Genomic DNA, 23,494 nt, shown 5'->3' on the forward strand with positions numbered 1-23,494 from the left:
ATTTGGAAACTTTGGAAAAGTATTTTATCATCTATCTTATCTTTGTGAATTCGGAGTTCTGTACCTAAATCATTTTCTATGATGACTTGCATCGCCAATCTAAAAATATTTTCTTAGATCCTAAATAAGTAAACTTAATTGTAAGTCTATATCTAGTTTTCAACCCCATCTGAGACTTGAGAAGGAAATAATATTACCTAAGTATGTAGGAAGTGCAGGCAAGCAGCACCCAATACAAAGAAATGACAGACAGTTGGATGCCTGAACAGACACACAAATTCCCTCTAAACTGTTGTAGCATCTGTCCCTGAATGTCTTGCAGACATACTTGTGAAGCAGGAAGTATGAAGGGCTTGCTTGCCCCGTCTTGACAGAGCTTGGCAGTCCACTTTGGACAGCATTCTCTCTGCAGAGGGAATAGGGCATTTATTTTCCCAGTGGCTAGCTTGCCACATTTGACACCATCTCTTAATGGAGGTTCTTTGATGTCTGTCATCTTCTTTGAGTTAGGCTAGGGATGCTACCAGGAGCTGACATGTCTTATTGTCAAAGAATCCTTAAAATAATAAGAACATCTTTAAATACCACATACTGTAGGTCTCTGAGGTTTTTGAAGACTATCTATTATATACTCACATCTACCTAGTGCAAAATAATATCATATCAAATCTATCTATCTATCTATCATCTATCTATCTATCTATCTATCTACTGCAAATCTAAACAGGTAAATGTTTCTTGCTTCTAGCCACTTACTATATCTTCAACCAAGGAAGTATATTTCGTAATAAACAAGACCAGTATCTGACATTACCATGAGTTTGGTTGACTAACTATTAATTTGCATTTTTTAACTTTTCTAAACAGTTCATAATAGCAGCTTTTAAAAGAACAGGAAGTAATCTTGTTATTACAAATGAGTTGCATAGGGGCAGAAACTAATACAAGACTTGAAACATATATACATATGTGTATCAAAAATAACGTTAATCTTAATATAGTAATATAATTATAAAATTACCCGAATTCTGTATCAATATATAAAATTCTATACCAATGTATCAAACATTTTTGAGGATAACAATAGTTCTATAGTTGAAGAATAGACTCAATAGTCTACCTTTTCTGCTATTATTCCTATGTTATTCCCATATTCTGCCCCTTTTTCTTCTCAGCCCCTTCTTCTTTAAGTAACAAAGAAAGAAAAAGAACAAAAGAAAAAGAGAGAAAGGAAAAGAAAAGGAAGGAGGGAAATCCCGGAGGCTATGTTCCTGCATCTTGGTTCTTTCCCCCCAATCAAAACTACCGACAACTTCTAACCAACTCTTCTAAATGGCTCCATTAATTCACCAAAACCCACCCACCCCAACCTAAGCAATGAGATGTCTTTCTTCTTGACATTGTGTCCTGCTGATTTAGGGTATAGTACCTCCTCTTTGGGGGCTCAAGAAAATTAAGAGAGTGGGAAGGCAAGCTAGTCCTAAAATTAGCTAATAGACTTTGCTCTTGGTTAGTGCTGGGTGGTTTTATTCAATTTACAAAACAACATTTATATGATAGTGTCACAAGGGAGATTTCTGTTAGAAAGTAAATGCAGCCATTGTCATATTGTCCTTCCTATTGTTTTAGATAGGATTTGCTTATGTCGCCAGACTGGCCTTAAATGTGGGCTCTTTCTACCTCACCTTCCAAGTACAGGCATTTCAGAGTATGTTGGCTAGTTTTATGTCAACTTGACACAAGCTAAACTCATCTGAGAGGAGGGAACCTCAGATAGGAAAACGGAGTCATAAGAGCAGGTTATAGACAAGCCTGGATGGAGGGCATTTTCTTAATTAGGGACTGATGGGGGAGGGCCTGGCCCTGAGAGCCATGGCGGCGGGGGGGGGGGGGGGAGCAGGTGAGCCTGCTCTGAGATCAGGAGAGCAGGAGAGCTGTCTCTGTGCCTGCGTGCTGCAGCAATTGGGAGAGTGGGCCCTGCACCTTGCCTGGGCACCACAGGCGGGCTGGCTCTGGTGGCATGGGAGTGGGTGACCTGGTTCCAAGGGCGTGAGAGCAGGAGAGCTGGCCCTGGCTCTTGCAGGCTGCAGCATGGGGTGAGCTAGCAGGAGAGCTCACCCTGGTGGTGTAGGTGTAGGGGATCCAGGGATTTGAGTTGGCCCACCTCAACATCTACCCCATCTGTCAACTGTTGGAACAGGCGAAAAGGCCAGTCCTGCAGATCCAAAGCTGCAGGCTCTCAATGACACAGGGAAACAACTAGAACTCTCAGAGGAGTCCCAGAGAGGATCCAGTATTGACAGTGTATTGACAGTGTAGCAGAAGCCAGAGGCCTCAAAGCAGACCAGTGACTCATTATTTGCAAGCAAATATGTGTGGACAAAAGGGTATACTATGTGACACATTGTGGCACACTGCAGCTTAAAAAAAAAGAGAGACTTGTCACAGTATACATTTGCATATAAATTTACATGTAGCAGAAATCAGGGAGCCTACCTTTATATTAAGAGGTTTAGATTTATATGGGAACACTGCCTTTGTTAAGAATTAAAATCCAGAAGGGGAAAAGGCCATTCTGTTTGCTGTATCCATGAGATCATTACGGTAGTCAGGTCAGTTAAGATGCTCTCCTAATAATGGAAGTAATTGCCTAGTAATTTTATTTTCAAAATGTGTTGGGCTGGGGATGTAGCTCAGCCAGGAGAATACTGGCCTAGCATGCACAAAGCCCTGAGCTTGGTACCTAGCACTGCATACGTAGGTGTGGAGGTGCACACCTATATGAGCTTGGTTCCTAGCACTGCATACCTGGGTGTGGAGGTGCACACCTGTAAGTAAGCATTTGCAACATAGAAACAGTAGGCCAGAAGTTTAATGCCACCCTTGGCTACATAGCGACCATGAGGTCAGCCTAGGTGACATGAGAGCTTGTCTCAAAGAAAATCAATACATAATTTATGTGTTATTCATGAATTCAACATGATAGTCAACAGAAAAGTCAGTTAACCTTTTGTCTGCTGCTTTTTGTCTTTCTCCACTTTTATCCCAAAGCTGATGCACCTAAAGAGCGTTTTCAGACAGAACATCAAGTCGCAGAAAAATTGGCCAATACGTATGCACAGTCCTCCCTATACAATGACATAAAAGCCAAACTGAATCAACTGTTGGGGGCACAGAAGGTGCAGAGGAGCTCGGCTGTGGACAAGATCACGTGTGTCACCCCTTTCTGGCACCAGCTCCAGTGGATTATCTGTCGTTTGTTCAAAAATGTCATGGGTTTTCCACGGGTCACTATGACTCAGGTAATTGATGAATTACTTTAATTGTATCGTGAAACAGTCAAGTGGGAGGAACTTGTTTCTGAGTCAGTGGAGCTCAGGGTCACACTGACCTTGGGCTCCTTCCTGTGTTTGTCGTCTCCACTCCACCTGCCATATAGAGATTCCCAGTGAAGCAAGTGGAACATGATTAACTTTCTCCTTATGGAAAATATTTTTAGTGGTTGTGTTTCATTTAGACAACATATAATGACAAATCCAAGTAGGAATTCTCATTTGGGGACTGCAAAAGATAATCAGGCACACCTGGGAGTTCCTCAAACTCATTGATGCTTCCTACACGTTCAAAGTACAGGAGCGACTGAAAAGGCTATTTTATGATGCAACTGTTCATTGATTATATATATGGCAATTGAGTTAATAGGTAAAATTTGGAGCACATCAGATGAAAGCATGGGCTTTGGAAAAGGTTGAGTAGAGAAGTGGTGGGGGTGACAGGAGAGAGAAAGGGGGGTAGAGGAGGGCTGATCTGTAGCTGAAATCAGGCGATGAGGAAACAGAGCCGCCGAACACCTCCAGGCGAGCCTGTGCAGCTACTGCCTGAGAGACGAGCCTGTGGTGGAGTGCTGCTCCCTTACTCAGGGGCCGGTGTTTGAAAGCAGTAGCTCCTCAAAGAGTGCAGCGGCACACAAGTGCAGTCGGACTTACGGAGGCTCTTCCCTGTCAGCTCCTGAGATTCTTTACAAGGGATCTGTACCTACCAGTAACCAACATGCCAAAAGATTTTCAATTAGTGTAACATGTGTATTGTACACAATGTAGTTCTCCCAGCTACTCGGCCTTCACTTATTCATTTATTTCTTATTTTATGACACGATGATGACGATAGGAAGAGGATGATGATGATGAAGATTCTGCCGTGTTATCGATTGATCCCAGGGTCTTAGCCAGTAGACGGCAAGTCTCTGCTGTGGATCCATGTTCCCACTCCTGCCAAACCTTCGTAGTCAGTTCAGCTGTTTGGGGTTGTTACATTATTATCAGACATTTAGCTGTAGTTGTCTTTTTGGCTACTTTATTGCATTCTTATATTCACCACCCTGCTCCACCCCAGTCCCTTCCAAACTCCCAACACCAGGGAGGTGAGAAAGTCGGTTAGCAGGGAGAGGAGGCAGAGACCTTCTAGACGACTTCCTGCTGACCAGGGTCCTCAGGTCCTGGGCAGCTTTGACCTTCGCCATCAGGACATTCAGTTGTTTCCTCTAGTCCTTTGTGCACGGTTACGCGACACACTGCCATGAACTGCAACAACCTGTAGCAACAAGGACAGCACAAGAAGCAGGGGAGCAGCAGCAGCTGCCTCTCTTGGGGCTCTGGCCTTTATATAGCTTCTCGAAAGTTCCCAGAATTCCAAAGACTGGCAGAAACGATCAGCAGCTGGCAGAATCATGCCCTGCTAGAGCATGAGGCAAATCATGGTCACCTGTGTGAAGCAGCCTCTTATCCCCACAGCTGGGATTAAAACAAAAACATATTCACATGACGTAACTGGATTTTTAAAGACCCCACAATTGTCACTACGTAGTTTCTGCTGAACACTGAAAGGCGGATGTTGCTGGCTGTAAGGAAACACTGCTTACTTCTAAGCGGGAATGCCGCCATTTTCCTATGTAATGTCACTGCCTCCCTGTGTGCATGTGAATATTGTTACCATTTGTCTTATATGGTCAGTTGCTACAAGCACTTTGGGCTTTATACTTGGGCATCTATGTCATAAAGAGGCATGTTTATATCCCAACTCATTGAGGAAAGGAAGATTTGATATGACTTGAAAACAAATAGTTACATTTATCCAATTGGGTTGCTTGTTGTACAGTGACAGAATGTCATGAGGTGTGTGTGTGTGTGTGTGTGTTAGCAATGCTATGAATCGATGACTAAAGTTTTAGATTTTTATGTACTTATTTTTTCATGTGTGGGTGTTTTGCCTGCATGTGTATCTGCATCATGTGTGCCCGTGGAGGGCAGAAGAAGGAATCAGATTCCCTGTAGCTGGAGTTACAGGCAGCTGTGAGGGCCACTTCTTGTGGACTGAACACCACCCTCTGCAAGAGCAGCAGGTGTTTTAACTGCTGAGTCATATCTCCAAGCCCTGGGATTTTGTTTTGGGGGTTTTTTGTTTGTTTTCAACACAGGTTTTCTCTGTGTAGCCTGGCTGTCCTGGATTCACTTTGTAGACCAGGCTGGCCTTGAAGTCACAGATTTTGGGTTTAAATTTCGTTATAAAGTTACATGAAAGTATGTTTTCTGTTAGATTATAATTTCCTACTTTAAAATAATTACCAGGTGAATACTAAAGTATCTCAAATCAGGCACAGCATCATGTATCCCTAGTCTGTTCTAACTGAGGCCTCTTTAAAGCCATTTATCCCTAAGCCAAAGCTGTGCAGCCTCCTCGTGAGCTGAGGGTCTGACACTTCCTGAGCACAGTTCCCTGGGCTGAGGTTGATGGGGCAGCAGTGGGTGCCATGCGTCAGCTGTCTTATTCTTGGTGACAGCACCAGTGCTCCACTGCACAGGCTCAGACTTCCCAGAGGCTGCACAGGTGAGGACATGCTCACCCCTGCTCAGCACACAGTCCATTGTGAGGGGCGGTGCTGTGAGTGGTTTTGATGTCATTATTTGGTTTGCACTTGTGGGGATCAGGACTAGGGTCTGGTGTCTGCTGTTCAGGGACGGCTCTCTGCATGGAGCTACATCCCTGCCTGCCTGTGCTGCTTCCTAACACTAAGTTTAAAAAGCCTGAGTTCTTCTGAGCATTGAAGTGGAAAACTACACATGCTCACTGGCACTGGAGGTGAGATCTCAGCTCAGGTGAACCCCTGTTGTCTTGTGTTTGTTCCTGACCTCACCAGGTGCCTGCATTCTCCCACCCTGTGTCATGCATGTTTCAGGACTGAACTGGGCCTACATGGGCCTTTCCTGCTGGGGTACTGAAGAAGTCTTAGCTTTTCCAAGGTCTGTACTGTTAGAGCTTCAGATCTGTAACTTTCCATTTAACATACAAGCAGTCTATTAACATGCGTGTCTTATATTCTTCCAGGGACTCCGGCCAAAATACAGTGTTCATCTCACTGTAGACATCTGATTAGGAAACCCTCTATCTTAAAATAATGAGCAATACATTGAGTACCTTTTACTCCTAATGGCAGTTTTTCTTTATCCCAGTTTTCTATTTGATAGGCGGTTATCATGGTCATACTGGCAGCAGCTGTAGGTACCGCTCTCTGTTTCCTTAAAAGTGATTGTGTTGAAATCCCGACCAGGTAAGCAAGCTTGGATCCCGATTTCAAGAAAATCCTGTCATTTTGTTCAAGCTTTTATAAATCCATTAAGAGTTGAAGTTGATGACAAGCACAGAGGGCGCATTTGCTAGTGGCAATGGGTGTTGCACGGTGAGAGCTGAGTGGAAGAGCCCACTTTTCCACATGTGTTTGTGTGTACATGGTTTGAAATGATTCACACACCACACATTTCACATTTTTCAATTCTGTTTTATTGTTCTTTAATATATTACATCTCTACCACATTTCCCCTTCCTCCCTTCTCCCCAGTCTCTCCCTCTGCCTCCTCCTCTCTCCCACATGCACCATACCCACCTCTCCTATGAAAGGAGCAGGCTTTCCAGTGACGCCAACCAAACACGGCATAACAAGCTACAATAAGACTAGGCCCACACCCTCATAGCAAGGCTGGATGAGGCAACCCAGCAGCAGGAGAAGGGTTTGAACTGGTTTTAGTGTATGTAGTAGCTTCACATTATGCGACTATCACCACACTGTAAACGTAGGACACGTTTTCACCTTCCCAAATGGAGCCCCGTAGCTCTGAAAGGACACTCCCAATGCTCAACACTACCGGTTTCTGGCAACAACCATTCTACCTTCTCTCTGTGGATATTACTAACCCAGGACCCCTGAATTGGAGTCAGAAAGTATTCATATTTTCCTGCTGTTTTGATTGGCTCTTGTTTGATTTGGCAGCCTTGTTTTCCTTACTGTAATGTCTTCAGGGCTCATCAAAGCTTGGCAGGTGTGGGGCTCTCACGGGCTCTGAAAGGCAGAATAATGGATAATAGTCCACTGTGTACATATGCTGTTGCTTCCTGTTCATCCGTGGCTGGAAACGTGGTGTGCTCTCACCTTTGGCTACTGTGACTGATGCTGCTGAGTGTGAAAATACACATTTGAACCCCAGATTTTTGTCCTCTGATATGGAAAGCTAACATTTCCGTGTATGCATTGTGTTACCTACCTGAGGAAGCGCTGTCCTGTCTCTGACTGCACTGGACTATTTCATATTCTTTCCAGCATTGCACTAGAGCTCCAGATTGTCCACATTCTAACCCAAACTTATGTGCCTTCTTGTTTTGAATAAGATTCCTAAAAAAACATAAATCGTGATCCACCGGATGCTTTATGAGCTGTCTGCAGAACTAATTTTCCCATTTAAATTGGATTATTTTCTTTTCATTTTGAAATTACTTACTTCTTTACTTAGTGTGTATAAGAGTGTGGCATGCGTGTCCTACAGCATGCACGTGAAGGTCAGAGGGCAATGTACAAGAGCTCAGGCCTCCACCTCGTGGGCTTCAGGGATGGTACTCACATCACCAAGCTTGGCGGCTGCCATCTTATCTGCTGAACTACCACTCTGGCCTTTAAATTTTTCTTGCTGTTGAGTTATAGTTATTTTTGTTTCTGAGATATGAACTCCTCACCAGACATGTGACCCACATACATTTTCTCCCTTCTGCCTGTTGCCTTTTCATTCTGTTGATAAATACTTTCGGTGCACGAATACTTATAGTTTACCAAATTATTATTCTTTTCTTTGGGACCAATTTTCTTGAATATCTTTGCTTGTTGGAATGTGAGCGTGCGGCAATAGGCTGAGCTCAGTTGTCCTGACTTGTCATATAGGTGTCACTTTTGTGGTCCTTGTCTAGTTTGAGTTATAATGTGGCATGCTTTCGTGTTACGTATCGCACGCTCCAAACATAGTTTCTTAGCGACATCACCATTGTCAGGATTCTCATTGTAAGTTTGGATGGCAAACCTCTCTGCTCGATACTGTGTTCCCTGCTAGAATTCCCCAGCCTCAGGGTCCCTCACAGGGGCCAGAGAGGCTTGATGGTTAAAAAGACTTCAGGAAGATTCTCTTGAGTGTGTGTGTGTGTGTGTGTGTGTGTGTGTGTGTGTGTGTGTGTGTGTGTGTGTGCATGTGTGTGTGTAGTATTGTATGTTATATGTGTGGAGCATATTCACATTTATGTGGGTGTGTACACATGTACACGTGGGTCAACACACATATGTCTCCATTGGAGGCCAGAGGTTAATGTCAGGTTTTCCTGGATGGCTTTCCATATTGTCTTTTGAGACAAGACTGTCACTGAATCTGGAGCTCAGTGATTGGCTAGGCTGGCTGGCCAATGAGCTCCAAGCATCCACCTCTGTGTCCATCATCACTGGAGTTACTGATGTGAGGTTTGTGCCTGGCTGTCATATAGGCACAGGGTTCTGAACTCAGGACCCCATGATAGCATGGCAGACACTTGGCTGAATGCGCCACTTCCCCAGGCCCATAAATCTGTTTTGATGTGTGGGGGAAACAGTTTTGAAAGAAAGAAGCATAAAAACTGGCTTTTATGTGCGTTCCCTTCTGTTGATCAGACCTTAGTCAGTGGGGAGCTAGTCATTACAGCTGTCCCATACCGTCCTCTTTCCACCCTCCCTGAAGTCCACGCTCTGAACACTTTCCAGACCCACTAGTGCTTGGTCTGTACCACATATGATGGCTCATCTTAACCCAGCACCCACAGATCACAGAACAGACAGCGTAGACACGGTCACAGGAAGCTTTCAGAAACAAACACAGAAAGACCTGAGGTGGAAATGTTTCTGGAAAATGCAGACAGAAAGTGGAATGTTGAGTTAGTGGTTTCCTTTCACTCTGCTCTCTCCTGACAGAGCCGGCCTGCTTTTCCTGCTCACAGTGTTCCAATGTATGACAAGTGTGACTGCAGGGAAGCTCTTTGTGACTGACAGAGACCAATTTCTGTGAGTAGGCCCTGCTCCAGCAGGCATCAGCGGCCCCTGATCAAGATGATTACACTCATAATTGGTCCTAGGATGTTATCTCATGAATTACCAGCATTTTTCCTTGTTTAGTTGAAAAGTGAACAAAGTATAAATTTTGTGTTCATCAAGTGGCACCATGTGTTTTGAAGTATGTAAAGAGATTATTAATATTAACTGAGAAAACGGATGGGGAACCAAGAGCACAGGTGTCTGCAGCTCAGGGAAAGTTGGGGTGTGGTCCCCAGATCTCAGTGCTGCAGACAAAGCAGTAGTAAGGGCTGAATAGCATAGTTCGCTCATGAACCCCCAAAAGATGGCAGGGTTTGATGGAGCTAAGCATAGTGGGTTTAGCAGCACACTGGAGTTGGAGAGGTAAAGCTGCATGGACAGGAGAGTGCGCGCAGCCCTCCTGGGTGAAGGCTCGGAAGAGCCAGGGGGCAGCCATACAGTAACAGCTGTTTGACCTCTGGTGGCCCTGGCTTAAGGTTCACAGCTTCCAAGGCTGGCAGGGTTTACCTACAAGTACACACCAGGGAAAGGGGTCATCAGGGAGGAGCTGAGGGCATAGTGCAGTGGGTAGAGTGCTCACTTAGCATGCATGAAACCCTGGGTCAGATTCACAGAGCCAGGGAACCCTCAGCATGGCTGGCTTTTCCTTAATCCCAGAACTTGGGGGGAGGAGCAGGAGGAAGGTCATTCTTGGATACATATGGAGTTATAGGCCAGCCTGCACTAAAATAAATAAATAAATAAATAAATAAATAAATAAATAAATAAATAAAGGTACAATCAAGCCACCGGGCAATGAAGAACTTGAAGCTTGGGATGGCTTAGAGAAACACGCCGAAGAGGAAGGGCCACGTTAGCTGGTGAGGATCCTAGTTGTAAAGTGAAATCATAGAAGGAGGAAGTCTCTCTGAAAGTGAGAGACGCGGAGGAGAAGGATGTAGTGGCCTGAAGCTTCACGGTGTCCTCAGAGTGACAGTGTCATCTTCTTCATGAGAAGTGGGCGGGGCGGAGCCTCGATGAGCAGGAGGTGAGGTACTAGAGCTGCTCTCACCAGCCTCAGGGGAGCAGAGTCTCTGGGGACAGAGGGGACATCGGACTGTTTCCCTGGAGGGGCTGTTCTGCAACCAGAGAGGACAAAACAGGAGGGAGTTCTCTGATGGGGAGTCGTATGAGAGTGTCAGGAAGACGGTGGCCTAGGCATGCCGGTCTCCAAGGTGGGAACGGGTGTGGGCATCAGCCAGGAGCACAGGGGACACTACTGTCCGGTTAGGCTCCGTGTGTAGCCAGGGTCCCACGTGTGCCTTCTAGACTAACCTGAGGGTGTGTAACGAGCTCTTTTGTTTCTGTAGACATGAGCATACCAGTGGATACTATGAAGTGTCGTCATATTTCTTCGGGAAATTGTTGGCTGAGCTAGTGCCAAGGAGGTTATTTACAACTATTATATTTACTGTTGCAACATACGTCATAGTAGGTAAGTAACAAAAGCAGAGATCAGACCTTCTGGTTCATACAACTGTGGCAAGCCTTAAGGCAGACAAGCATGTCTCCATGTGCTGTCTAAAGTGGGTGTTCCGTGAGCAGAGCCTCCAAGGCTCCTTAACGGAAGATCTCCAAAACCTGTTGATGAAACTGTGTTCCACTAAGATATCCTGTTATTATAACGGACGTAGAAATAACTCACATGTGAGGCAGTGCCAATAGAGCAAAATCATCTGTTAGATATCCATCCATGGATAGTGTAAAGATTTTTCTTTTATTTGTATTTGTGTGTGTGTGCGCACGCACACACGTGCACACGCATGTGCACCCTAACTGAATGCAGTTCCTACAGAGGTCAGAACAGGATGTCAGATCTCCTGAAATTGGAGTTACAGGAGAATGTGCGCGACCATCCAGGTGCTGGGAACTGAATCCAGGGCTTCTGCAAGAACTGCACAAACTCTTAACCACTGAACCATGTGTCTAACACAGCTGTGTAATTTACTCTGTGTTTCTGTATATGTGCCTCCATGTAAATACAATATAGAAAAGTGAATAGTATCTCATATGTATGTATATGTATGCATATGCATGTAAAAACCTAAATACACGCTGTCATACGCCACCATCTTGCAAAGAGAGAGAACTCTGAATTAGGGATTTATTGAAATTATATAATATAAATAGTCACTTCAAATATATACACAGATTCATTTATGTACAGTGATTTATTTTCATCTTATTCTGTATAGAACTTCCATACTTTTTACACATACACACACAAACATATGCACACTTATACACACATGTACATCTTTCAAAAATAAGTACTGATAAAATTTAGACTTTGTTTTATAAGAGATTTGTCATCCAGAATCATTCTCTTAGATCATGGAGTTGCTGGTGGGTAAACATGTTTGTCCTGCAAGCCACACAACATGGATTTGCTCCTCAGGATTCACAGTGGCAGAGAGAATCACTGAAGAAAGTGGCCCTTCAACTCCACAGGCACATATGGCACAGGCACATGCCATGGTATGCATGTATCATGGTTTGTTTGCCTGTGCCGTGTGTACATCTGTGATGGTGTGCAAGTGCCATGGCATGCAGTATCATGGTTTTCCTATGTCATGGTGTGAAAGGATCATGGTTTGCCTGGGTCATGGTGTACATGTATCCAGCTGTGAATGTATCATGGTGTGCATGTGCCATGGTGTGCGTGTGCCATGGTGTGCATGTGTTATGGTGTGCATCTGTTATGGTGTGCTTGTATCATGGTGTGCATGTGCGATGTGTGCATGTGTCATGTTGTGCATGTACCATGTGTGTATGTGTGATGTTGTGCATGTGCCATGTGTGCCTGTAACTACAATTGTAGAAGATCTGATGCCCTCTTGTCACCTCCAGAGGCAGCTGTACACATGCGCATACTTTCACACAGATACATGTAAATGCACAAAGTACAGTACATGTTTAAAAAGAGAAGCCTGCATAAAAACTTTATGTTGTCAAATGGAAGGAAGCAATGAATTGGGAGATCCAGAGTCATGGGGTGACTGTAAAACTGCTACTAGTCCCTTTGATTATTAGTGTTATTTGAAAAATGCCCAATTCTCAGGACTTAGGAAGCTGGACTGACCTACTTTTTTTTTCTCCCTAAGGAGTAACTGCGAGTGTGACCAGTTTCTTCACCATGATGTTTACTGTCTTGATGTTGGCTTTTTCTGTCAGTTCCCTGCGTATGTCCATAGTCACAGGGGAGAACACAGCGGATGCACCAATGCTACCCGCCACCATCTACTTCATGTTCACGCTGGTGAGTGTGCAAAAAACTTTCCTTGTGTTTGTTCTTGAACATGCAACCCACTTGATAAACCAGCTCTTGGGACATGAGGCCTTAAGCTAAAGCTTATTATGGTCTGTAGTAGAAAAGAAGTCGCCTTTCCTCCCTTGAGGCCACTGCTCCAGTGTCAGTACTGTGATGTAGCTGACGTGCCCTTCCTAGTGAGCTCTTAAGAGGCATTTCTTAGGGTCATATTGCAAAACCTTAATGAACTGGACTTTCAACAAAGTGCTGTGATTGGCTGATTTCCTTACAAGAGGAGCAGACTGCTGTCTTCCTTTCCTGCTGCTGTGAGAGGCTTCCTGCCCTTTCAACCATAGCTGATATGACATAGTCCATTTACCAGTCTCTAATGGGAAAGCAAAGGTCAAGTGTTCACCAGGAGGCATCTGCCTGGGGCTCATGTGGGCTCTGAAAAGCATTAGAAACAGAGAGGAGGCCAGAGTCCCCGGTACTAACTCGGTCTCCTGTATTAACACCTTCTGTTTATCTCTTTAAAGTTGGATGCTCAGCCTTAGACCTGCATGCCCATAAACTATACCATGATGAGTGGAGCCAGTTCCCACATTTCCCCACCGAGCACATCAAGTAAACAGACTGTTTAATGTGCTAATGTTCATATCAGCTCTGCTAGTGTAAGAGCATGCTGCAGCTTGGCCACAGGAGATGCGTGCTCCTGAGAAAGTGCTAAGTTTCATCTATATTTCCTATTTTTATGATCACATACGTATGGCAATCCAGTAACGTAAATCTCCAATAGGTGTGTTTTAAATAGTTTTTGTTTGAGGGGTTCATAAATACACATAAAGTGCTTTGATCAATACTACTCCCATTTCCTCCCTCCCAAATCCTTCCCTGTGGAATTTTGGATGAGAAATGTCCCTTAAGGCACAAGGACTTGAGCACTTGGTTCACAGATTGTGCTCTGAGCAGTAGATACTTGATGTGTCCCTGGGGGCGGCTCTGAGGTCTGCAGCCTGCAGTGCTTCCTGTTCCCTCCCTGCTTTGTGCTTTCATGTCAAGATGTGAGCATTCAGCTTCCTGGTCCAGCTTCCTCCCCTGCTGCCTGCTGCCTGCTGCCTGCTGCCTGCTGCCTGCCTGCCTGCTGCCTGCCTAACTGCCTGCCTGCCTGCCTGCCTGCCTGCTGCCTGCTGCCTGCTGCCTGCTGCCTGCTGCTTATTACCTGCTGCCTGCCTGCCTGCTGCCTGCTGCCTGCCTGCCTGCTGCCTGCCTGCCTGCCTGCCTGCCTGCTGCCTGCCTGCCTGCCTGCCTGCTGCCTGCTGCCTGCTGCTTATTACCTGCTGCCTGCCTGCCTGCTGCCTGCTGCCTGCCTGCCTGCCACCTGCCACCTGCTGCCTGCCTGCCTGCTGCCTGCCTGCTGCCTGCCTGCCTGCTGCCTGCCTGCCTGCCTGCCTGCTGCCTGCTGCCTGTCACCTGCTGCCTGCTGCCTGTCACCTGCCACCTGCTGCCTGCCTGCCTGCTGCCTGCTGCCTGTCACCTGCTGCCTGCTGCCTGTCACCTGCCACCTACCGCCTGCCGCTTGCCACCTGCCACCTACCGCCTGCTGCCCGCTGTCTGCTGCCTGCTGCCTGCCTGCCTGCCACCTGCCACCTGCTGCCTGCCCACTGCGGCCTGTCAACAGAAGCCTGCAGAGCCATTATGGGGTACTTGTTGTCCACAACAGGCTTTAGACAGATGGCAGAGAAGTTGTTATCCCCTATTTCTTTCACTGGTAGAGGAAAATGCAAATTCTGATTATTAAAATGAACAATTAATAAATAACCCTTCATTCTGTGGCTACAGCTGCTCATACTATTGCTGAGATGATTTAAACATGCTGAGATATGGGCACCAGTAAAACAGAGTCTCCAATTCTAGCAACAGCCCTATGGCTTCTAACAGGTTTCAAAAGTGAACAAATAAGGCTCCTGTTCTGAGCCGACAGGTTCTCCCTGAGGGAATGAAACTCACCATTGTGATTTCAAAAGCCACAACCAACACAAACTCAAGCCTAGCATGTTACTGTTGTTGATTTAATGATTGCCTTTTCATTTTCTTCTGTACTCTGATGATAAAGAAATAGTTGTGTTTCCAATGCCTACTCTACATAGGCAAATGTCCATGTCCTGTGGAATATTTTTAAAGTAAGTTTACTTAAAAATGTTCTGAGAATGTAAAAATAAGGCTGGGCATGGTGGTGCATGCCTTTAATCTCAGCACTTGGAAGGCAGAGGTAAGGAGATCTGTGTGTGTTCGAGCCAGCCTGGTTTACAAAGTGAGTTCTAGGACAGCATGGGCCACATGGAAATACTCTGTCTCAAAAAACAAAAAACAAAAACAGGAAAAAGAAAGAAACAATAAGGAGGAGATGGTGGAGGTTAAGATACATTTTTAATAAAGAATGCTTTATGTATGAAGATTAAACTGAGTATTTCCAAAATGGAAAGAAAAACTAGAAAGCTTATGCAAGTGTCCAAGTAATTTATTTAAGATATGTAAAAGAGAAAACTTATCGATGACATACATGGCCTTACAATTTGCAGCTGTCCATGAGCTATGACTGGGTGGGGGTTGTAGTGCTTAGGTTTCTGTCAGCTTGACACAAGCTTCTGTCACTGGAGAGGAGGGAGCCGCAGTTTAGGGAACGCTTCCATCAGACGAACATGTAGACAATCCTGGCTGGGGAGGTATTCTTGATTAAGGCTCCATGTGGGAGGGCCCAGCCCACTGTGAGGCAGTGCTGCCCTGGGCTGTGTAAGAGAGCAGTCTGAGGAAGCCATAGTGTGTGCCGGTGATCCGCGTCCCTCATGGTCTCCGCCTCAGCGCCTGCCTCCAGGTTTCTTCCTCCCTGGAGTTTCTATCTCGGCTTCTCTTAAGCCGTCTCCTCCTCATGCTAGTAATCAGGGTGTCTTTATAACAGAGATAGAACCCAAGCTCAGATAGAAGTCTACACAGGGCGTGCCTGACAGGTATGTGTGTTAACGATGTGTAGCTTGCCAAAAGAGAAAAGGGAATTTGGAGATAATTAAAAACCCAGATGGGAGATCTGAACTGAAGGTATGCAGATGAGCTTCTACAAACACCAAAGAAACAAACAGACTAAAACATAACTGTACAGGGTTAGGGTGAAATACCATGTCCTTGGACAAACAGAGGCTCCTCCCCTCCTGCCATGCCACTGCCACTGCTGCTGCTGCTGCTGGGATGAAGAGGGTCTTATGTAACTCAGAACGAAATAGATGTAACTCAGATTTTAAAAGCTCTTGGAGGGTCTCACTCTACAAGAATGTTCCATGGCCTTCCACCAGAGAAACTAAAATTGATTTCTCATAAATACTGTCCTGGCTCTCCTCTATCCTAGCCCTCTCTCAGGATACACAGTTTTCACCCAGACCCTCTGCTACAATTAGCAGCCCATTATTTTCTGCTTAGGGACCAAACACTGGTACACTGCTAAAAAAAACCAAAGCAAACTGAAACAGACCTTAGGAGGGCTCCTTTCCTGTGATGTCCACTGAACCACAGGTAAAGAGGTGTCAAAGAGATGTGACCCATCACACACAAGTGAAAAGGTGTGACCCATCACACACAAGTGAAAAGGCCTCACTCAGTGCTCAGGGGACTGGACTATCTCACCACAGTGAAGTCTTAATTAAAAATTAAACAGTCTTGGTATGATCGAATTAACAATAATAAAAACTTGCTAATGTATCTAAAACAGCTTTTCTTTTAAAAAAAAAACTTTTATTTTATGTGCATTGGCGTGAGGAAATCAGGTCCCCTGGAACTGGAATTAGACAGTTGTGAGCCATCAGGTGGGTGCTGGGAATTGAACCCAGGTGCTTTGGAAGAGCAGACAGTAATCTTAACCACTGAGCCATCTCTTTAGCCAACCCCACCCAAATAGCTTTTCTACTAACAGTTCAGTTCTGTGAGTGTCTAGTCTTACACTTATTAAAAACAAACAAACAAACAAACAAACAAACACGGTTCCTCGGATGAACAAATACCCGAGCCCCAAGTCTTCCACTTTGGATCATCAAGGCAGCCTTCAAAATTAACTCTCAAAAGGAACCTAACAGCACCTGTGGCCTAAAGGACACAATGTTGCCAGATCACGTTAGTTTCACTTTTATAAATGGGCTCATAAAACTAGACATAGAGAACTGAATTCTTGGGTCCACCGTGTAAGAATATAGCGCATGTGCCCAAGGAGTGCTTGCTATGCTTGTGAGGCAGGACGCCACAGGCCCAGCGCACAGACCCTCTTCCTTTGAATGGGACACTGATCCTACCAGAGCACAGTACATGCTAGCCTCCTTATTAAAGCAGGACACACAGGGTCGGAAAGTTTGCCAGAGACTGTGCTTTTGTTCTCAGACATCCAGGCAGGTCCCCGGAAACCCTCCTATCAACGGAGAAGATGACTTATTCCTGACACAACGGGGCAATGGGTTCTCTCACCAAAGGAGGTGATTCTGCACTGGGTGGTGATCCTCCACTGGGTAGTAATCCTCCCTCCACTAGGTAGTGATCCTCCCTCCACTGGGTAGTGATTCTCAACTGGGTAGTAATCCTCCCTCCATTGGGTGGTGATACCTCCAGCAGTTTTGTTGATGTGGTTGTTCAGGATTGTTCTGGCTAATTGGGGTCTTTTGGTTTTCCATGTGAAATTTAATGTTGTTATTTCAACGTATGTGAAATGTATTAGAACGTTGATGGCACGTGCATTGAATTGTTGATTGCTTTGGATAAGGTGGGCATTCTCATATTTATTGTACAAACCTATAAGCACAGGAGAGCTTTCTAGCTCTTGCTATCTTTAATTTATTTATTTTTTCAGTTTCTTAAAAGTTTATATTGTAGAAGTATCTCACTTGGTTACATTTATCCCAACACCTCCTCCTTCCCCACTTTAGAAGTCACTAATGTGGATGACATTAGTTTCCGCATTTCTTCTACATTCTGTCTGTAATTGTACTTAGAAAATGTTTTGTGTGCATTTATTACAACAGCAGCAGAGTAACAAAGACAGCTGGTTAATATATAGTTTCCATGTGGGACATTAAAAACTAGGTATGAAGCCAGCTACCGTATTTATGTGTTAGCCTTTGACTTGTAAACCTTAAAGGAGGTGCATAGGTCAAACGCCATTTTAATGATAATATAAGCATCTACAGGGTTTGCCTTCTGCAGAGTTGGAGGGCAGGGCAGGCGCTTCTTTTAAAAACCACAAAGAGTCTTGGGTTTGCCACAACTGAAGACTTCTGTCTACACTTAACTGAGAGGTTGTTTCAGTGATCCGCTCTGAGCAGAAATGTTCAGAAGGAAGTAGAGACTTGAAGAAGGAAGAGCTTGTCTAGAATATTGAGCCACTGGTCTGGCTCTAATTTACAGTTTCGCTCTTTGCAGTTTTTCTCAGGCCTATCACTCTATTCAGGGAGCTTCCCGCCTAGCCTCTCATGGATCCAATACCTCAGCATTCCTCATTATGGATTTCGGGTAGGTGTCCTCTCTGCCACTGTGCTGGGTTCTCCGGCTCTGATAACTGAAGTGACTCCCCACCACATCCTTTCCCCAGCTGTAACCTCTGAGCAGCTCCTATTCAGGAATCCCCTTCCAGGGGCAAGAGATGAGCAATTTCCTGTTAGGTTTATCTACCTTAAGGTCCATAAGTCATTGGGGGGTTTCCCCAGTCACATGGTATTCGAGGGAAATGGAGGGGGAAAAATCTCAGAGTAAAGAGGAGAGGTGGATGAAATGGTGACAAACATACTTCTGTGTTTTTACTCGAAAAGAAAATGACAACATCAAAGGTTACAATATTTAGTTCATATCATGAAATTAAAACAAATCATGTGATACCCATAGCCATATTGGCTTTATAAGCCCATCTCTGTAGTAAAGTGTCTTAAAATACTTTCTCACTCCCAGAATCACAATTGGTTTTGATGAGAACAAGGAAAAATACTGTTACTGTAAGTCAATAGTATTGTTGTAACTACAGTGTTTATGGGGTTTGGGGATTAGTGGGAGGGAAAGAAGAAGAAGTGTGCCTAGGGTAATGTGGTTAACGAACCCACCTCTCAGTTGATTGGAAGCACCATCATGTCACTCATAAGCCTCCTGATTTGGGGGGGCGGGGACAACGATGCTCTGCTGGGCAGCCTGTGAACTTGGTAGGATTTTTTCTTTTTCTTTTTAATATTGCAAATAACAGTAAAGATTGAACTAGAAGTGAGCTGTATCAATTCTTTGGAAACTTATGGACATAAAATCTATTTACCTTCCTATGTTCCCACTTGTGTTACAGGCTTTGTTGTACAGTGAATTCCTGGGACAAAATTTCTGTCCAGAAAACAACACAGAAGAAGTCAGTAGATGTCAGAACTATGTGATGTAAGCCTGAGCTCAGTGACATAATGGGACACAGGATGCTACTCAGCTGAGGGGAAGCCTGTCCTTCAGGGCCAACACTCTGCCTTTTGCCTGTCCCCAGAGGGAGTCACTGTGCACTAGCAGCCATGTGTTTTGACCCTATTGCTGCACGGTGTAGATAGTGTGCAGAAAGGGTTCCTTGGGGGCCTCTTGAGCAATGGGTTTGGTGTTTTGAGTTTGCGTTCTTTGTTTCAGAACATTTGAGTGTGACACAGGCTGCCCTGATAGTTTAGCAAGCGCACATGGTTTCTACACGTATCGATCACAGTCCTGTGAACCAAGCCTGGGAATGTCAGGGCAGCAAAGGCCAACTGTGGTGAGCTTTGTCTGCCAGTAGTCAGCGTCTTCCTTCTGCCTCACACGCTGGAAGACTTCAGGCACCCGTGTGTGTGTGTGTGTGTGTGTGTGTGTGTGTGTGTGTGTGTGTGTGTGTGTGTGTGTGTCCTATCAGTGGATATGTCCACATATAGTTCAGTATATTGAGAAGGCAGTCTCATTTTTGTCTAATGTCATTAAAATAGAAACACAGATGTTCAATAAAGTCAAAGCATGTTGTTTTAAGGTTACAATACCTTCACTTTCTACAAATGTTCTCATGATTTGGTTTTGTTATATAAATGAGAGGAATATGCTGACATTAAATCTCTCATGCATGTTCAAAATAATAGTGAATAATAGATGTGTAAATTTATGTTTTGAGTTCCTGATGAGAAAGTCTATATGGGAGAGATCTTATGTGCACATCTCCTCCTTCCTGGTGGGGTCTGGCATCCATCTGTCTAGTACAAATTCCTTCCTAGCTTCTGGTCAGGAGGCCATGGATGGGGAAGCTGAAAGCAGAGCAGGGCCATCCACACACTTCCCACTCACAGGTCTGTCCTCGTAAGAGGAAGAAGAAATCTGCGCTTTCAGCAGATTTGTGACCTGGAAATCCTAAGAGATGCGAGGGAACAGAGAGGTGTGGGGTGGACACACACAGAGGCAGGAACTGTAGCTGTGTGCAGAATTGTCCACAGCAGCTGCCCTTCTACCCCAGCCAGGTCCACGGCATCCTGCTGTGCTCCAGCTCTACCCAGCCTCAGCTGTCACCTGGCTGCTAGAGAGGTCCTGTAGCTAAGCATCTGTGGCTGTCACTACAGTCTCAGGACATGAGCTGACAGGAGTTGAGCAGCTCTTGTCAGAAGCCTGATCTCCTCTGGTCCTCGGTCTAGAATTCCATGCTGTGTTCTTTTGCAGGACTGTCCAGTGGGTCAGCAGAATTCACACAGCTTTGATCTCTTTGGAAGGTCTGTGTGTGTCATTAGGAGCTGGCGTTGCTGCTTCAGGTGTAGCCAGTTTGGGATAAATGTCTTTGCCCTTGAAGAGAGCAGCACTGTAGACTCAGAAATGAATGGCACTGTGAAGTCCACGAAGTTGGATCATAGTGTGACTCTGTAAAGGTGGCCAGGTTTAGAAGCCTACTTCCTGTATGCTGTTTAGTGGATGTGGGAGCTACACCATTTTGATTGGTTTTGAAATGAACTAACCTACCCAATTCAAGTTGTGTGGATTGATTAGCATAATATATAACAAAATTGTAAGCTTATCCTTACAACTATTTATTAAGTATTAAAAAGAAAATTTAAATAATGTGTTGAAACAATTTTAAAAGGAAAGTAACTGTGGATGTATAGAATAAATATTGACTTTATTTTGTGTGTGTTGAATTACAGATGCACTGGCGAAGAATTCTTGGCAACTCAAGGCATCGATCTCTCATCATGGAGCTTCTGGGAGAATCACTTGGCCTTAGCTTGTATAATGTTTATCCTCTTTGCACTTACCTATGTAAAATTATTACAGCACAGAAAATTACAAGCTCTTAAGTACTAGGGGAGAAAGTTTTTACAGATGTTTAAATAGATGTGATTCCAAACTGTCTTCTAAATGTCATAACTATACTCATGGGCAAACGCTACAGCCAACACTATCCAGAGAAGATTCCATTGGTTGTGAACTGTGATCAATGCAGAGACTCATGGCTGCTCATGTCACCAAGACTAAGTGACACTTGAGTTCTTCACCCCAGTCAGGACAGCTAGTCACCCTTCTGAAGCTTAGAGCTTATGGAAGAGGTGTGGAGAGAGTGCAAGAGCCAGAAGATGAGAAGAGGGCCTGGGAGTGCTGTATTGTTACAAGTGACTTGTTTGTATGGCCTAGGAAGCCAATAGCTCACACATTAAGACTGAACTGTACTCTTAAAGCTGCAAGCACTATGCTGGGCAGAATCTAAACTGCTACTACTCTCACAATAAACTACAATAAACTACTCTAAGCCTCACAACCTACTATATCCCAAGCACTTGCCAATCTCATCCTCCTCAGGAGGCTTCTCTCCACCAACTCCCAATCATCAGCTTCTCTCCAGGCTCCTCCCACCTCCTGTGGAAGTCCTGCCTTCCACTTCCTGTCCTTCTGCCCAGCTGATTGGCTAAACAGCGCTTTATTGACAACTGCTATATCCACTCAAGGCATTCCTCCACAACTTCCCCTTTTGACCTAATAAAAAGCTCCCCTTACTTATATATTATACACATATATAAAATATATACATATACATATACATACAATAAACTATATATAGAAAAAATAACCCCAAAATAATCAGAATTTATATGAATGTTATACGTTAGTGTTTTACTGTCGTCAACCCCATCAGATACTTGAGAAGGAATAAAATTAATTACCTGAGTAAACAGGATATGCAGTTAGTAGCTTCCAAAATGAAAATAAAATGATAGAGACAGTTTGCTGCCTGAACAGTCTCTGAGTTTTCTAATACATTGGAGCATCATCTTCAGCCTTCTGGTCCAGTATATCTGACAGACATATTTGTGAAGCAGGGACTATTGAGGACTTGCCTACCCTGTCTCAGCAGAGTTTGGCCATCAACTCCACCTGCATCCACGCTTGCCCATTTCAGGCCGAATTCTGTCTGTGACAGAAAACAAGGACATTTTTTGCCCAGTGGCTATATCCATATGGAGGTTCCTCAATGCTCATTACCTTCTTTGAGGCAGGCTGGGTGTTGCCAGGAATCAACCTGTCTCATTTTCAAAGAGTCCTCAAAACAATAAGAAATTCTTTAAATGCCATATTCTGTAGGTCTCTGAGGGTTTTGAAGACCTAATCTAAATATTTTACCTAGGATGTATGGGACTATCAGAAATATTCAGATGTGTAAAGGAATATAACCACTTTATCTAAGTATGGGCTACAGATGTGCAGACTTGGGCTTCTCTCATGGGTAAAAACTGTTAATAATAACATGCTTGAAAAAGGAGCCAGCTTCACCTAGCTGACTGCAAATTCTAAGAAAAGCTCATGCCACTTTCTGAGGTGATTAACCACAGTCTGTCTCTGGCCCTTTTGCATAGCCAGAGGACCTTGTTGTACTTTTAGTTTCTGATTATTGCTGTACTTTACACTTTGTAACCTGATCTGTATCCCTTAAACTGTGGTTTGTAGCTAGCAGAAGTTCCTGTCATGACTGTATAAACCACTGAGCTCAAGTAAAGATTTTGGCAGCAGCATTGAACCTCCCTTGTGTTCATGTTTGTCTGTCGCGCTGAATCCGTCCCCACCAGATATCCTAGGACCCTTGCTCTCCACGGCTAGAAGCCCCCTTGGTGGTCCGTGGCAAGGGTGCTATTATGATGGTGAGTTTGGATATGTCTTTTAAAATGGCCTTTAGGGTTTTGTTTTGTTTTTTGTCCCTCACCTTATTCCTTCCTCTACCTTGCCCTCCCGTTCCTTCCCACTTAACCTTGGTCTAGTTTTCCACTTATCTCTTTATGATCTCCTTCCTTTGAAGATCCGCTCATCCTCGCTTGTCCCTTCCTAGCTCCATGACCTGTGTTGTTATTCACATTGAAACACACATGTTAACATCCACATACAAGAGAAAACATGCACTGCTTGTCTTTGGGGGTCTGGGTTACCACTTTCAGGAGGATTGCTTCTAGATGCATTCATTTACTTGAAAATTTCATGGTTCATTTTTTTCTTATCATCTGGATAATGTTTCCTGCTTCAGTGTATGACGTTTTCAGTGTCTGTTTATCAGCTGGTGGACATTGAGGCTGTTTCCAATTTCTGACTATAAAGAACAGATCAGCAGTGGACATGGATGAGATGTGTCTCTGTGGTCATAAGTAGATTGCTTTGGGTCTCTACCCAAGAGTATTAAGGCTAGATCTTACAACAGATAAATTTCTAGGTTTTTGATGTGGTTGCTGGATTCTCAAGAAGGCATATTGTCTTGA

General features: G+C 44.4%; 1 protein-coding gene across 1 annotated transcript in view; it reads left to right on the plus strand.

Moving 5' to 3' along the window:
- The window catches only part of LOC127210814 (ATP-binding cassette sub-family G member 3-like), a 37,039-nt gene extending 15,977 nt beyond the window's left edge, over nucleotides 1–21,062 (plus strand). The window contains exons 8-15 of the mRNA XM_051170560.1: nucleotides 3,052–3,302; nucleotides 6,522–6,604; nucleotides 9,308–9,397; nucleotides 10,777–10,901; nucleotides 12,571–12,725; nucleotides 18,165–18,254; nucleotides 19,066–19,151; nucleotides 20,903–21,062. Coding sequence (XP_051026517.1) covers nucleotides 3,052–3,302; nucleotides 6,522–6,604; nucleotides 9,308–9,397; nucleotides 10,777–10,901; nucleotides 12,571–12,725; nucleotides 18,165–18,254; nucleotides 19,066–19,151; nucleotides 20,903–21,062 — 1,040 coding nt within the window. The remainder of the gene's footprint in view (nucleotides 1–3,051; nucleotides 3,303–6,521; nucleotides 6,605–9,307; nucleotides 9,398–10,776; nucleotides 10,902–12,570; nucleotides 12,726–18,164; nucleotides 18,255–19,065; nucleotides 19,152–20,902) is intronic.
- The last annotated feature ends 2,432 nt before the right edge of the window (nucleotides 21,063–23,494 follow it).

This window comes from Acomys russatus, chromosome 28 (assembly GCF_903995435.1).
Source record: "Acomys russatus chromosome 28, mAcoRus1.1, whole genome shotgun sequence".
Classification (NCBI taxonomy): Eukaryota; Metazoa; Chordata; class Mammalia; order Rodentia; family Muridae; genus Acomys; species Acomys russatus.